The sequence below is a fragment of the Caretta caretta genome, chromosome 1 (assembly GCF_965140235.1).
Source record: "Caretta caretta isolate rCarCar2 chromosome 1, rCarCar1.hap1, whole genome shotgun sequence".
Classification (NCBI taxonomy): Eukaryota; Metazoa; Chordata; order Testudines; family Cheloniidae; genus Caretta; species Caretta caretta.
In genome coordinates this window covers 350,990,199-351,005,439 of record NC_134206.1, presented here as the reverse complement: position 1 = coordinate 351,005,439, position 15,241 = coordinate 350,990,199, and the positions used below count along the sequence as shown (strand labels likewise).

Genomic DNA, 15,241 nt, shown 5'->3' with positions numbered 1-15,241 from the left:
AGCCAACTCCCTCAGCACCCTTGGATGCATTAGATCTGGCCCCATAGACTGGTGCATGGCCAGCTTTTCTAAATAGTCCTTAACCTGTTCTTTCACCACTGAGGGCTGCTCACCTACTCCCCATACTGTGTTGCCCAGTGCAGCAGTGTGAGAGCTGACCTTGTCTGTGAAGATTAAGGCAAAAAAAGCATTGAGTACTTCAGCTTTTTGCACATCATCTATCACTAGGTTGCCTCCCCCATTCAGTAAGCGTCCCACACTTTCCCTGACCTTCTTCTTGTTGCTAACATACCTGTAGAAACCCTTCTTGTTACCCTTCACATCCCTTGCTAGCTGCAACTCCAATTGTACCTTGGCCTTCCTGATTAATGGTCTCAAGTTGCAGTGGGGGAGGTTTAGGTTGGATATTAGGAAAAACTTTTTCACTAGGAGGGTGGTGAAACACTGGAATGCGTTACCTAGGGAGGTGGTAGAATCTCCTTCCTTAGAAGTTTTTAAGGTCAGGCTTGACAAAGCCCTGGCTGGAATCATTTAATTGGGGATTGGTCCTGCTTTGAGCAGGGGGTTGGACTAGATGATCTCCTGAGGTCCCTTCCAACCCTGATATTCTATGATTCTATGATTACACCCCTGCATGCTCGAGCAATATTTTTATTCTTCTCCCTAGTCATCTGTCCAAATTTCCACTTCTTGTAAGGTTCCTTTTTGAGTTTAAGCTCACCAAAGATTTCACTGTTAAGCCAAGCTGGTCGCCTGTCATATTTGCTATTCTTTCTGCACGGTGGGATGGTCTGTTCCTGCTCCTTCCATAAGGCTTCATTAAAATACAGCCAGCTCTCCTGGACTCCTTGCCCCCTCTTATTAGGGTCCCAGGGGATCCTGCCCATCAGTTCCCTAAGGGAGTCAAAGTCTGCTTTTCTGAAGTCCATGGTCCGTATTTTACTGCTCTCCTTTCTTCCTTTTGTCAGGATCCTGAACCCAACCATCTTATGATCGCTGCTGCCCAGGTTGCTACCCACTTCTACTTCCCCTACCAATTCTTCCCTGTTTGTAAGCAGCAGGTCAAGAGGAGCACGGCCCCGAGTCGGTTCCTTCAGCACTTGTATCAGGAAGTTGTCCCCAACACTCTGCAAAAACTTCCTGGATTATCTGTGCATTGCTATATTGCTCTCCCAGCAGATGTCAGAGTGATTGAAGACCCCCTTAGAACCAGAGCTTGTGATCTGGAAACTTCAGTTAGTTGTCCGAAGAAAACTTCATCTACCTCATCCTTCTGATTCTGTGGTCTATAGCACACACCCAGCATGACATCACCCTTGTTGCTCTCACCTCTAAACTTAACCCAAAGACTCTCAACAGGCCTTTTTCCAGTTTCAAACTGGAGCTCTGAGTAATCATACTGCTCTCTTACATACAGTGCAACTTCTCCACCTTTCCACAAATACCTGTCCTTCCTGAACAGTTTATATCTATCCATGACAGTGCTCCAGTCATGTGAGCTGCCCTACCAAGTTTCTGTTATTCCAATCATATCTGAGTTCCTTGATTGTGCCAGGACTTTCAATTCTTCCTGCTTGTTTTCCAGGCTTCTTCCATTCGTCTACATGCACCTAAGATAATTAACCAATTGCCCTACTTTCTAAGTATAAATAGGAGGCTTCCCACTAGGTACCCTCCTCCTTGTGTTTCCTCCCGGTATCCCACTCCCCCACTTACCTCTGGACTTAAGTCACCATCCCTTGGCAAATCTAGTTTAAAACCCTCCTCACTAGGTTAGCAAGCCTGCCTGCAAAGATGCTTTTCCCTCTCTCTTAGGTGGATCCCATCTCTTCTAGCAATCCTTCTTCCTGGAACAACATCCTATGGTCAAAGAATCCAAAGCCCTCTCTCTGACACCACCTGCGTAACCATGCATTCACCTCCACAATTCGACAGTCCCTACCTGGATCTTTTTCTTCAACAGGGAGAATGGACGAGAACACGACTTGCACCTCAAACTCCTTTATCCTTCTTCCCAGAGCCACATAGTCTGCAGTGATCTGCTCAAGGTCATTCTTGGCAGTATCACTGGTACCCAAGTGGAGAAGTAGGAAGTGGTAACGATCCAAGGGCTTGATCAGTCTCAGCAAACACTCCATCACATCCTGGATTTTAGCTCCAGGCAAGCAGCACACTTCTCAAGTCTCCTGGTCTGGTCAGCAGATGGATGATTCTGTCTCCCTTAGGAGGGAGTCCCCAACCACCTAATAAACCCTTCTGTTTTACAACACTGGCTGAGAGTTACAGCTGACTGAGAAATTGGGGTACATGGTACACTGGAGGCAAGTAAGGCTTCCCTGGGTGTCCCACCCAGGTGGACTCAATAGGGGGAGCTCACAGGGTGAATGAGGTGCTGAATGCTCTGAACTCAGACTCAGGAAGTGCCAGAGCCAAAGAAGCTTCTTGCCATGGTGTAAGAGTGCCTAGAGAGGGGAGTCACACTGCACCAGAGTTGTGCCAAGTTTCACTCAGAGCAGATCCAGAGCACCCAGACTGCAATTCCCGTGAGACACCTAGAATTACTTCTGCACATGAAAACCTAGCAATAGCCATGCTGGAAGAGACAAGTGGCCCATCTAATGCAGTATCCTGTCTCAATGAGTATCACTCACCAGCTGCTTCAGAAGAAAGCAGAAAAACAATGAATTAGTCATTTATGGAGGAAACTTAGGGAGGCCTGTAACTCAATAGTGGAAAAAAATTGAAAAAACCCCAGCCCTCCCCATTGTTAAGAATCACAGAGTGTCTGTGCAAGATTCAGTCCTAAATTAAAAGTATCACTAGCGCATCGTCTGAATGGTTGTGGAGAGAGCGACTTGAACAGGATTCTCTAGTTGACAGAGGAGAATAATTTAAAATGGTTAGAAGACCCCTGAATCATGAGTATTTTTAGACAGATTTTTACTCTGCTAGAGGACTTGAGAGACCCTTTGTTCCTGAAGGCCCAATTAGTTAAAAATCAAACTTTGAGTAACTTCGTCAACTGATGTAATTTTTTTCCTCCATGTTTTTGATGATTAGTTTGTTCCTAACTCCACATGTGGTGAGGTGTGCATTACACTCTGCAGCTCTCTTTCCTCTGAAAATGTTATGAAAAAAGCTACATTCCTGGGATCATTCAACTGACTTCACTGATGCTGCCATGGGATATTTGGAAGCCCTGAATGGGAACTGTCCAATGCAGTTCAGGAGCAGTGGTGAGCAGGGGGTGAGTAATCACTAGGACTGGTTTTATTGCTGACTCTGCCACTCGCTCCCTGTGCAACCTTCTCCTCAGCGTGCTTGTTCACCTCCACATCAACCAGATCTCATAGCGATATTCTGCTCGATGATCAGAGGCTTCCTCAAATCAAAGGACTTCAAAGCACTGCAGACTCATTAGAGTTGTGTGTGTGCACAGGGCTGTATTATTTTAATAGTCGAAGTTTTTTGTGGGATTCGAGGACCCCAGGTTATGGATTAGGATTCAAGGGTTCTCACAACAATTTTTTTGGTGGCCTCTGAGAAACCCGTTTCTCCGTCCCTGCTTCCGGCAGCCCTTCAGCGACAGCCTGCCCTGGGGAAGGTGGGTTGGGAACTCACTGGCCACCTGTGGAGTCCCAGGGCCCCTGTGCCCCAGCCGGGTGGGAGTGGGGGCAATGCCCAGGGGAGCGCCCCGGTGACTTAATGCCTCAGCTGCCTCCACTGACAAGAGCCGCCTGCGGCATCACGCGCACCAGCCCTGCGTGTCTCCAGAGGCATTACCCAGAGCCTGCGAGGAGGCTCCGCGGTGCAGGGCGCCTACCCATGCTGGCAGCACCAGCATGAACACTATGGCGGCGCATCTCGCTGCCCTTGGTAACAGCTATTCAGCGGCAACAGGTGGGTGTTGCAGAGACAGGCCACTGCTTTCCCACCCCATCTCCGCCCATGCTTTGGAGGCTCTCGTGCCCACAAAAAAATCCACGGGTGGCCGCATGCAGGCATGGTGTCCACATTTGAGAAACATTTCCTTAGACTCTCCAGTCTATCTTGCCACTGAGAGAAGCTGGACTTAGTGATAAATGGTCACTTACTTACAGCAGAAAACACACCACATTCAGGTTGCTTCCAGTCCCGAGAGACCGGTCATTCTCCCCAGATCAATTGGTACCTTAGATCTTACATCAGAGCCTGATAAGAAATCATCTCGTTTCCGGCCTAAATTTATTCATAGCGAGTTTATACCCATTAGGGCAGCGTTGGCAGTGTCGTGATTTGACACAGAGAATAACAGATACAAAAGTCTTTGTAAGAACCATCCCCATCTCTGAACCCTCATAGTATAAAGCAGAGACTTGAGCTACTCAGTCACCTGGCCTTCCATTAGCCTCCATGGGAGTTTACAACAGACACTTTGTAAAAAGACACATGGTGAAAAGTAACAGGAGACAAACCATTTAAAAATGATTATTAGTGCTAAAGAGAATGTCACATGATGATGGAAAAGAATCAGAGGAAGAGCTGCTTTCTTCTAACGCTGAACAAGGAACTCTATTTGAAAACAGGACCAAATTCTGCTCTCAGTTACACTGGGGCAAGTTTAAAATAACCCCATTGCAGTTGATGAAATCGCTCAAGAAGCATTTACACTGCCTCAAGCAGCTTCTCTCTCTCTCTCTCTCCTTCACTGCACAACTTCTGTTTAGGACTGTCCCAAGTCCCCTCTTGCCTGGCTTGCTGCTAGTTTTAAAGAAGCAGTACAAGATCCTGACACGTACAGCATCACAGAATCACAGAAATGTAGGGCTGGAAGGGACCTCAATAGGTTACTAGTCTAGTACCCTGCACTGAGGCAGAACTAAGTATTTTCTAGACCAGGGATCTCAAACACATGGCCCACGGGCCACATGCGGCCCACAGAGCTATTTGCTGTGGCCCGCCAAGCTTCCCGTGCCCCCACCCCATCCCCTCCAGTTATTTCCTGTGGCCACCAAGCTCCCCTCCCCCACCACCACCCCAGCGCGCCATATACCCGCTCCTCCACCTACCTCCAGGCGCTTCCCACCGCCAAACAGCTGTTTGGCGGTACTTAGCAGTTTCCAGGAGGGCGGGGGAAGAGTGGGGAGTCATGTGCTCAGGAGAGGAGGCGGAGAAGAGGTGGGGCAGCGGTGGGGATTTGGGGAATGGGTTGGAATAGGGGCAGGGAGGGGGTGGAGTTGGGGTGAGGACTTTGGGGAAGGGGTTGGAATTGGGGCAGGGAAGGGGTGGGGCAGGGCCTCATGGAAGGGGTGGAGTGGGGGTGGAGGCGGGGGCAGCTGGTGGGCGATGTCAGTGATGCAGCTCTCGGGACAATGTATTAGTCTTCATGTGGCTCTCCTGGTAATTTGAGTTTGAGATCCCTGTTCTAGACCATCCCTGACTTCTGCTTGTCTAACCTGTTCTTTAAAATCTCCAGTGATGGAGATTCCACAACCTCTCTAGGCAGTTTATTCCAGTGCTTAACCACCCTGACAGTTAGGAAGTTTTTCCTAATGTCCAACCTAAACCTCCCTTGCTTCAATTTAAGCCCATTGCTTCTTGTCCTATCCTCAGTGGTTAAAGAGCAACTTATCACCCTCCTCTTTATGACAACTTTTCACATATTTGGCAACCGTTACACGTCCCCCCTCAGCTTTCTCTTCTCCAGACTAAACAAATACATTTTTTTCAGTTTTTCCTTGTAGGGGTCATGTTTTCTACACCTTTCATCACTTTTGTGGCTCTCCTCTGGACTTTCTTCAATTTGTCCACATCTTTCCTGCAATGTGGTGCCCAGAATCGGACACAATACTCCAGCTGATGCCTTATCAGAGTGGAGTAGAGTGGAAGAATTATTTCTACTGTCTTGTTTACAACACTCCTGCTAACACATCCCAGAATGATGTTCTGGGTTTTTTTGCAACAGTGTTACATCATCTCAATTCTATATGCCTGCAGAACTTAATGCAAATGAAACTTAATCTCTTGGTACTTAGCATATATATGGGACTTTTAATTTTCAAACTGATGAACAAACATTACTGAACCTACGCTCCTATGTGAGGAAGAAGACCATTAATAACAGATGAGGAAACTAAGGCAGAGATTCAATTACTATTACCAGACTACAAAGAGAGTCAGTGTCAGAGAAAGGATTAGCGCCCAGGAGTTCCTGGATTCTATTCTTGGGCTCAGCGCCCTGGAAGTGTCTGTATTGTGTTTTGCTTAAGACGATCAAGAATTTTCACGCATTAGTTGTCTGTCTCTCCAGACAGGGCAGCCATTCAAATGATGACTACGAGATTATACACTCTGGAAAGCCAAGAAAAGAATTGTTTCTGTGTTTGATGGAGTCAGAACAAAACCCTCAATTTCCCACCATGTTGAACTCTGTATCAACAGTAACCATAAGGAAACTTTTCTAAACTAACATGAGCTGACAGTGTCACAACCTTGACTCTCAATATTTGGGTTTCAATCAGGCACTTGACAAAGTGCTACAAATGGCAACAAACCTTTCAGGAAATGGGAGGGGAAAAATCCCACAGTCATTGAAGATATTGTTGCAGGGATTAGAAAGCGGATGGTAAACAAGGAATATATAAAGGGTAAGACCTCCAAGTGGGAGAAGTATCACGTTGCAACAGACCTTTAAGGAAATTGGATCAAAGCCAACTGCAGTATGTTAAGGCCTGAGCCAAATCCAACTGAAGTCAGTCGCAAGCCTCCCATCAACTTCACTGGGCTTTGGATGTGGTATTTTATAGGTAATCTGGAAGAAGGTGTAAACTGAATTGGGATCAGATTTGCTGACAATCCCCAATCAGAGCGGTGGCAAAGACACAGGGGGCAGAACCAAACTCTGGGGAGACCTGGGGAGACTGGGACAATGGGCTGCAGGCAAGAAGGGGTGATTCTGAACCCGCCATTTAAAAGCTATACCATTATTTCATGTGCTTTCTTGCCAGTCTTGAAAAACCAGCCCTGCCTCCTGAATCAAAGGAGATTTGGCGTATCAAGCTATTCCTAACTCTTCCACTGTAATGAAAAGGGAATTAGCAAAGCCAAATCCATCTCACAGCCTTTATTCATACAATAACATCCCCGACCCCTAAATATTCCGAGCATGTCAGGACTTAACAGGTCTCTGCAATAACAGGGTGCGTGGCTGAGGAAATGCAATACGAAACGGGCCCTGCAGGAGACGATGGTGTCTAGATCTTCATCACTCATTCTGGATTCAGCTTTTTCCTCTTTATGGAGCAGGAAGGCATTCTCGGTGGAGCACCCTCCACTGTGCTTCTGGCCTCTTCTGGCTGCCCATCACAGCTTGAGTTGACTGATCATCAGAGCATGAGGCAAGGCCCTTCTTTTTGGACAAGCCATTCTGCCCCAGCTGGCCGTCGCTGAGCCATGGACCATTTTCTGGGCTCAGAACTGTGGCTGGAACTACTTCTGCTGCCCTGAGCTGCCAACCTCATGTGGCTTCCTCGCTTCAATTACCTCTCCAGCAGCCATAAGGGGGCGGAGCGGTGTTCCCAGGATGATGACAGTAGGGCCACCAGTCCCGCCAGAGGCCGCAGATCTTTCTTCCACAATCACAGCACCCCCTACCGGCTCCTCCTCCTCCTTCTATTGGAAGGCTGTTCCAGCACCTCCCACCTCTGGTGGTTAGAAACCTGCTTCTCAATTCCAGCCCAAGTTTACTCACAACCAGTTTCTCCCCATTTGTTCTTGACCCACTCCGGGTGATCTGATGCGTCTGCTGAGGGTTCTGGGTGCAGCCCCATGCAGCACCCGTTGTATTAATCCCACAGGACTACAGGGCTACAGGAAAGGAGCCCATGGCAAGGCCCGCAGCAGAGGAAAAGATCGGTGTCGCTTTCCACGCAAGAGTCTGAAAGTAGCACTGTTCTTTCCACTCCCTGGGGGTCCAGAAGATGCCAAGACTGCACCCCAGTGGAAAAGGGGATGAATATCAACCCCCGAGAGTGACTGGCAGGCACCACCTAGCCCATTCCTCTAGTGCTTCACCCAGCCAGCCAGCATTGCTTCTGTCCGCTCCACTCACACCCAAACCCCAGCCTTGGCCAGGTCCTGGGAAAGCAGAGAGACAGCCGTCGGGGATGGACCCCAAGAGCGTGTAGAGCTGTGCTGCATGCACGTAAACACTGGACCCCTTCCTCAGCGTGTCATTCACTCAGATGTTGGCTCGCAGTGTTGGGAATGTACCGGTTCCGGCAGAGACATGCCTGAAGTCCCTGAAGGGAGGATGTACGTTTAGTATCTCAGGAGTGCCCCCAGTGAGCCGGCTGCCTTCCTGGCCAGTGGGTCTACAAAGCCCTGGAGAGTTTATAACTGAAACGGACAAAGCTCATCAAGCTCCGGGTCTGGGGTGGTATTTTTCATGAGCCTCACTCTGTCCTGTACCGACTTGGAAGAGGGAGTGGAATCTACTAAACCAACTCAAAGCCAGTGCGCCCCTCCCCAGCCCCCCGCTTTGGGATGCCCCCTTCCCTCTGCGTCACAGCACTGCTTTCCTCCTCCTCACGGCTGCAGTGACGCTTCTTCTGCCCAGCCCTAATGGCATTCACCCATTGGCTCCAATGATGCTTTTTCCACCAGCATGAGCCCTCCCCAGGGAAATTGATACTCCCTTCTCCTAACCTCAGTGATTCCCCCTTCCACTTTGCCCTAGTCCCAGTGCCCCACCCCTTCCCATCTCCTAAATTCGGGGACTGGATTGCAGAGCATTGTGATGGGATCCTACACCAGCAGCTGACATTTGAGTGGCCCGTGAGCTCTGGCTTCTCTGTTAAAAGTAAAGTTGGGCAAATTATCTGCAGAAAATAATTTATGAGATGAAGTTTTCCCTTCTTGGTCTGGAAATAGCCACAGGGAAAAAAGTTGTTCGGCAAAGACTTTGGGCTTGACTCTAACCAGAGCAGATGCAGAGGGCCAGGTAACAGGTGATCGGAAGAAAGGACAGCACGTGGGGAACTCGATCCCTGATTAACAAGAGCACCACCGTGTGGCTGCCAGGTTACTCCAGACCAAAAACCTGCAACCAGGGCATCATCTCTGACTCCATCCTCTTCCCCACCTCACAGAACCAAACCACGTCCAAATCCTGCCAATTCTTCCTCCGTGACATTGCCAAGGTCTTATGTTTTCCCTCTGCCCACAGAGCACCAGCTCTTCTCACCTTCGCCTCCTTCTGCTTTCATAGCAGCAGCCTCCTCCCCTCTGGCCTCCCTGAAGCTCGCACTGTGTCTCCCCCTCAGGCCCATTGTTCTGCCCCCTGCCTCTGTTTCCCCTTCTCCACCACCTCAGTTAAGCTTCTTGTCTTCTCCTCTGTGGCCCTTCACAGCTCTGCTCCCGCATGCTTGTCCATGCTTGTAGCTTATTGCATCATCTCCAACACACACAAACACACACACACACACACACACAAAGACACCAGGTCACAACCCCCCCCACACACACACGCACACACCCCGCAACACATCCACCACCCACTTCTCCCCAAAAGCAACGTTGCAGGGTGGGGCGCTGCACGGGCACAGAGAGGAGTAGGGTAGCAGTGAGGTAAGGGGGGAAGCTGGGATTGTAAAATCCTTTGTGACTAGACCCTACTGAAATTTGGTGTTTCTTTTCCAGGTCTTCTGTGGGAGCACAAGTTCTCTACGATGCAAAAGACGCTTGTGTGTTTTTTATACAAGGAATGTCCCATGCTAAGGATTGTATTACAAAACACTACTGTCTCTGCAAGAAGAACAAGTGAGCAAGGTGGCGTCTGATGAAATTGGAAATGATTTCTCATGCCCTGGAGAATTAAACTGGATTCCCTGCTCTGATAGCCCTCTTATTTCAGAGAACTACAATTAAATTATTTGTAAATACAATAAATAAAAGTTTCTTAACTTAAAGTAGGTGCAGTGTGTGTGTTCTTGTATATTTCCTTCTGTTCCTTTCCTTTGACTTTTTTCCATCTCTTATTCCCACCTTCATTCCACTATCATTTATCAGTGTTGATAAATACAAAGTAATGCACATTGGAAAGCATAATCCCAACTATACATAGAAATGATGAGGTTTAAATTAGCTGTTACCACTCAAGAAAGAGATCTTGTAGTCATTGTGAATAGTTCTTAGAAAACATCCACTCAATGTGCAGTGGCAGCCAAAAAAGTGAACAGAATGTTGGGAATCATTAAGAAAGGGATAGAAAATAAGACAGAAAATATCATATTGCCTCTATATAAATCCATGATACGCCCACATCTTGAATACTACGTGCAGATCTGGTCACCCCATCTCAAAAAAGATAATTTGGAATTGGAAAAGATTCAGAAAAGGGCAACAAAAATGATTAGGGGTATGGAACAGCTGCCGTATGAGGAGAGATTAATAAGACTGGGACTTTGTAGCTTGGAAAAGAGACAACTAAGGGGAGATATGATTACGGTCTATAAAATCATGACTGGTGTGGAGAAAGTAAATAAGGAAGTGTTATTTACTCCTTCTCATAACACAAGAACTAGGGGTCACCAAATGAAATTAATAGGCAGCAGGTTTAAAACAAACAAAAGAAAGTATTTTTTCACACCTTGGCTGCTAGTTTGCACTTCCTCCTATGTGCTCCAGGCAGGCTTCATGAGCCAGCCTCCAGCTGTTTCATGAGCCTGCTGATTAACCGTTTCCTTCCTGCTCCAAACCCTGACCTAGAGTGTTGGGACTTTCTGAGCCAGTCATTCTCCCACCACTTCCAGGACCCAGATGAACAGCATGTCTCATCATGAATGGACTTGACAATGATGGTACCCTACAACAGTGGCTCTCAACCTTTCGAGACCACTGTACCCCTTTCAGGAGTCTGATTTCTCTTGCATATTCCTAAGTTTCACCTCACTTAAAAATTACTTCCTTAAAAAATCAGATATAAAAATACTAACATGTCTCAATAGACTATTCCTGACAAATGGCTGACTTTCTCATTTTTACCATAGAAATATAAAATAAATCAATTGGAATATAAATACTGCACTTACATTGCAGGTATAGTATATAGAGCAGTAGAAACAAGTCATTGTCTGCATGAAATTTTAGTTTGCACTGACTTCACTAGTGCTTTTTGCATAGCCTGTTGTAAAACTAGGCCAATATCTAGATGATTTAATGTAACCCCTGGAAGACCTTTGTGTACCCCCAGGGGTATGCATGCCACTGCCCTAGAAAACCTTAGCTCAGTAGGCAGGCAGGCAGACAATCACAGCCCTTTAGCATGAGCCAACCAATCCCTCAGCCTACTGATATCAATGTATTAAACCATTAGGTCAAATATTAGTAGGGGAGAGAGAATAAAAACCATAGTTTTACCAGTTCTCCTTGAGAGTCCATCTTAACGAGTTTGGCACCCTGCTTCTTACAATGCTCTACACACTCTGGCCACTTTGCACTCATATTGGAGAAAAGGTAGCAGGTGTTACCATGCTGCACCCAGGTGTCCAGACAGGAGTCGCATCTGCTGCCTTGGAAGACAAAACACAGCTGGTGGAGTTCTCCCTTTCCGGACGGCTTGGGTGTGCTACAGTGTCTTGTGTGGTGTGTGTAGGTCGTTTACCAGAAGAACGCATCCCAGGCTGTCTGGCTACATGCTGGGATGGATCCTACCTCAGGTCACTTGCTCCCCATCTGTATTTGGTTGTTTTGTTAAAGGGGGCACCCCTGCCCTCAGCTCATCCCTCACCTTTGCCTTCTGCCTGCTTCTTCACTGAATCTTTGATCTTCTGGCTCTGTCCTTGGAGCATCGCCATCTTTCTCCTTGTTGCTTCCAAAACATGCAAATCTGAAATACACAGGGACAGATAATGCCAAATGCACCCTGTGAAACTAACGATGCAGCATGGGTATGGGTCATTTGAGTGAAATCTTTGTCCTTTACACTTTGACAGTGAAGCCGCGAGATATGTCTTTGAACATTTCACATTCTTCTGGGCACTTGCAAAGACCAGAAAGGAAGGAAAGTGTGTTTCTCAAAACTATATTAGCCATCTGCCTGTGTTAGGGCAATGAAGAGCTAGAGAGATGGAAAGGGGAATGGATGCCCATGGAATTGGAGAAGCCATTACAGGGGGCTGATCATGCCTCACCCTTCATATATGGATCTCCCCCACCCATGAGGAATGGGGAGCAGCCCAATTTGCAGCAGCATTTCCTGGAACCCTGCAGAGGGCTGTCTGACAGTCTGAGAATCTATGCAGGAAAGGGCACTGGTAGGGCCGTGGAAGCACTGGGTGATCTGGAATGGAGAGATGCACATCATCCTCCCACAACAGCCCTCAGGAGTTCCCCAGATAAAAACAATACAAAGGCCAGATTACTGCTCCACAGCTAGTAGGGAACCCCCTTTTCATGGGGGGCGAGGGAAAGCCGCTAGGGAGTCGGATGACAAAGCCAGTATGGGGGCACGTGAAATAACATGCTCCTGGTGAAATCAGGGTCTCCAGCAGATACTCACACTTGCCAATCAAGCCCAGCAGTACAATGAGCAACACCAGGCTACAGACCCCCAGAATCAACGTCATCAGCCGCCAGTGATGAGGCCTGAAAGGAACTTCTAGTGGAAAGGAAAGGGGAAGACAAGAGTCAAGCACCACTCCTGAGACTCTGAGCCTGATTCTCAGGGCAGAATCAAGCTCCCAAAACCAGAAGTAATCAACCAGGGCTGAAAACTCCCTTCAAAAACACCCCCAGCTTGTGGGATGCTCCATAAACGCTGGTATCTCCACGTGTAGACATCAGGGCCAGGTTAGCCGATAATACCAAAACTCTAGCCAGGGTTCTCCCAGGCTAGGGGGCCCTACCACTGCAGCAGAGTGTTTCCTGCTCTCTCGCCAATGCCGTACAGCGTGATGGATGAGCTGCTCCACGTTGAATTCCCTCCTCCATCTGGGAGAAGTAAGGGGAAGGCTGGGGCAGGGAGATTGCATTGCAATGGCTCTGGAAGCTGGTTAAGGGTATTATCAGGGCCCTCAACATTGCTTGGGCCAACCCTGGAGACAGCATCCTTTGTTTATCCCAAGATGTGCCCTGCCAGTTTGGATCAGCCTCCCTGTACCGAAGGGCTGTTAATTCTCCATGATCCACACAATCCATGGCCTCTCCACTGAGGGAGCCAGTTAGTGCCAACTGTAATGCTGTTCTCTGGGATGAGGGCAGACTGCCCCACTGGAACCAGGAGAGACTCCCCATCAGTTTACTGCACACAGGCCAGCGAGCCACCATCGGAGGGCTGTGAGGAATCTCTACATTCAACTGTGACACTGGGGACAATGGGCAGGATCTGGCAGACGGGGTGTGCTTTTGGGCGGCAAAAGCCAGGAGATCTTAGGGCAGCAGGTTCCATTCCTCCCCTGGTCACAGCCCCTTTTTCTGTTCAATAAGGGACAATTTCCAGAGAAACATGGAGACTCCATTGCCAGGCCACAAATCATGTGGACAGTAAAAGAACGCCCTGCCCCTGCATCCCTGCTTCTTTCTGGGCTTCGGTGCACCCCCCTCCCCCGCCCAGGCTTCATGAGGGGACGTTGACAGGCCCCTCAGCACCATGCACATAAATCACATTTGGTGCCTAATGCTTGAGGATGCCCTGGACAAACCTCCAAGCCCCAGCAGCCAGAGGGCTTGTCTACTCTTGAAATGCTACAGAACTGCACTGCCCAGCCATAGCACTTCAGTGTAGACACTGCCTATGCCAGCAGAGGGGCTCTCCCATTGCTGTAGTTAATCCACCTTCCTGACAGGCAGTAGCTAGGTTGACAGAAGAATTCTTCCATCAGCCTAGTGCTGTCTACACTGGGGGTTAGGTCGGCTTAACTACGCCACACAGAGGTGGGGATTTTTCACATCCCTGAGTGACATAGTTAAGCTGACTGAATTTTCTAGTGTAGACCAGGCCTGAGTCCTCATGGGAGTTGCTGCTGTGATGTAAAATCCCCATGCTCTTCACATACTTACTGCCAAAGGGGAAGACGGGCTTCTTGGGGGCCTCTTGGCTGGCCCCTCCCTCCTGGGGCATCTCCTGTTTGCCTTCCCCATTCTTGGGGGCCTCCTGCCTGGCTTTTCCCTTCTTGTGGGTCTCTGGGATGATCTCTCCCTTCTTGGGGACCTGCTGCCTGGCTTCTTCCTTCTTGGGGGCCTCTTGCCTGGGTTCTCCCTTTTGGGGGGCCTCTGGGCTGGCCTTTCCTTTCTTGGGGGCCTCCTGCCCAGATTCTCCACTCTTTGGGCGTTCTTGGCTGGCCTCCTCTTTCTTGGGAGCCTCTGGCCCAGCTTCCCCCTCCTGGGCAGCCCCTGGGCTGGCAGCCCCCTCAGCCACTGGGGCAGGTTTGATTTTTGCCTGTTTCGACAGCATTTTCTCCCTATTTGGCCTCTTAAGTGGCAGGAGCTGAAACCAGGAACAACCCAGCACAGGGGCTCCTCAGAAAGGGATGGGGACAGTGGTGCGTGGGTGGGAACAGGGGGAGCTCAGGCTGTGACCATGTCAGGAGCCACACAACGTCTCCTCACCCCCCCCGCCCCCACCAACACCCACCAGGCACCCTTTACCCTGAAACACCCAGCGGGGGTCCTCTGCCCCTCCGATGCCCCTTGTGACCTCGTCCTCCCCTCACCAGGCCGTGCTGCCCCCGCTCCCCCCAACGGGCTGCGTTGTTCTGAGGATCGGGGCCTGGCGAGGCCGGGCAGGGGCAGTGGGGGGCGGCTGCCCTCGGTTCCCACAGAGGCCGAGCTGCCCGGAGCCCTCCCAGGCGGTGCCCAGCCAGGAGCCCATGGGTAGCCACCCGCCCAGCCGCCCCTTAGCGCCCAGAGCCGGCTGGGACCGTCCTGCCCCCGCAGGGCTCACCACAGCCCCCATGGCTCTGTTACCAGCTGGGGCCGCCCTCCTTGGCCCGCCACAGCCCATTGCGGGGGGGTGGGGGGGGCTCAGCATGGCCCCCCCGGATGCTCCTGGAGCAACGAAGCAGCGACGTGGCCTGAATCTCTGCTCGCCCGGCCCGGGGAAATCCGGAGCCAGGCCATGGCAGCCAGGGGAGCGGCCGCTCCAGACGCACAGCTGGCTGGCGAGAGTCACCCCGGGACTCGACCCCTGCCCTGCCCTGCGCCTGGCTGCCTGGCTGGGGCAGGATCCCCCCCGGCTCCATCCACACACCCTAGTCCTCGATGG

The 15,241-nt window shown here is 49.8% G+C and overlaps 1 protein-coding gene across 1 annotated transcript; it reads right to left on the bottom strand.

Moving 5' to 3' along the window:
* Window positions 1-8,085: 8,085 nt before the first annotated feature.
* Window positions 8,086-14,848, bottom strand: LOC125637062 (uncharacterized). Its single transcript, XM_048851159.2, has 7 exons — window positions 14,720-14,848; window positions 14,339-14,464; window positions 14,038-14,278; window positions 12,539-12,637; window positions 11,768-11,866; window positions 11,398-11,549; window positions 8,086-8,115 (listed from the first exon to the last, which is right to left on the bottom strand). The coding sequence occupies exons 1-7, from the start codon at window positions 14,846-14,848 to the stop codon at window positions 8,086-8,088; spliced, it is 876 nt and encodes a 291-aa protein (XP_048707116.2).
* Between the last annotated feature and the right edge of the window lie 393 nt (window positions 14,849-15,241).

Coding starts and splice junctions, on each gene's coding strand:
- LOC125637062 (XM_048851159.2), bottom strand. CDS start 14,848: ATGGGCTCCTGGCTGGGCACCGCCTGGGAGGGCTCCGGGCAGCTCGGC. Junction 14,465..14,719: donor TCCTCAGAACAACGCAGCCC/GTTGGGGGGAGC, acceptor TCCTGGTTTCAG/CTCCTGCCACTTAAGAGGCC. Junction 8,116..11,397: donor TGGACTCTCAAGGAGAACTG/GTAAAACTATGG, acceptor CTGCTTTCCCAG/GACCTGGCCAAGGCTGGGGT.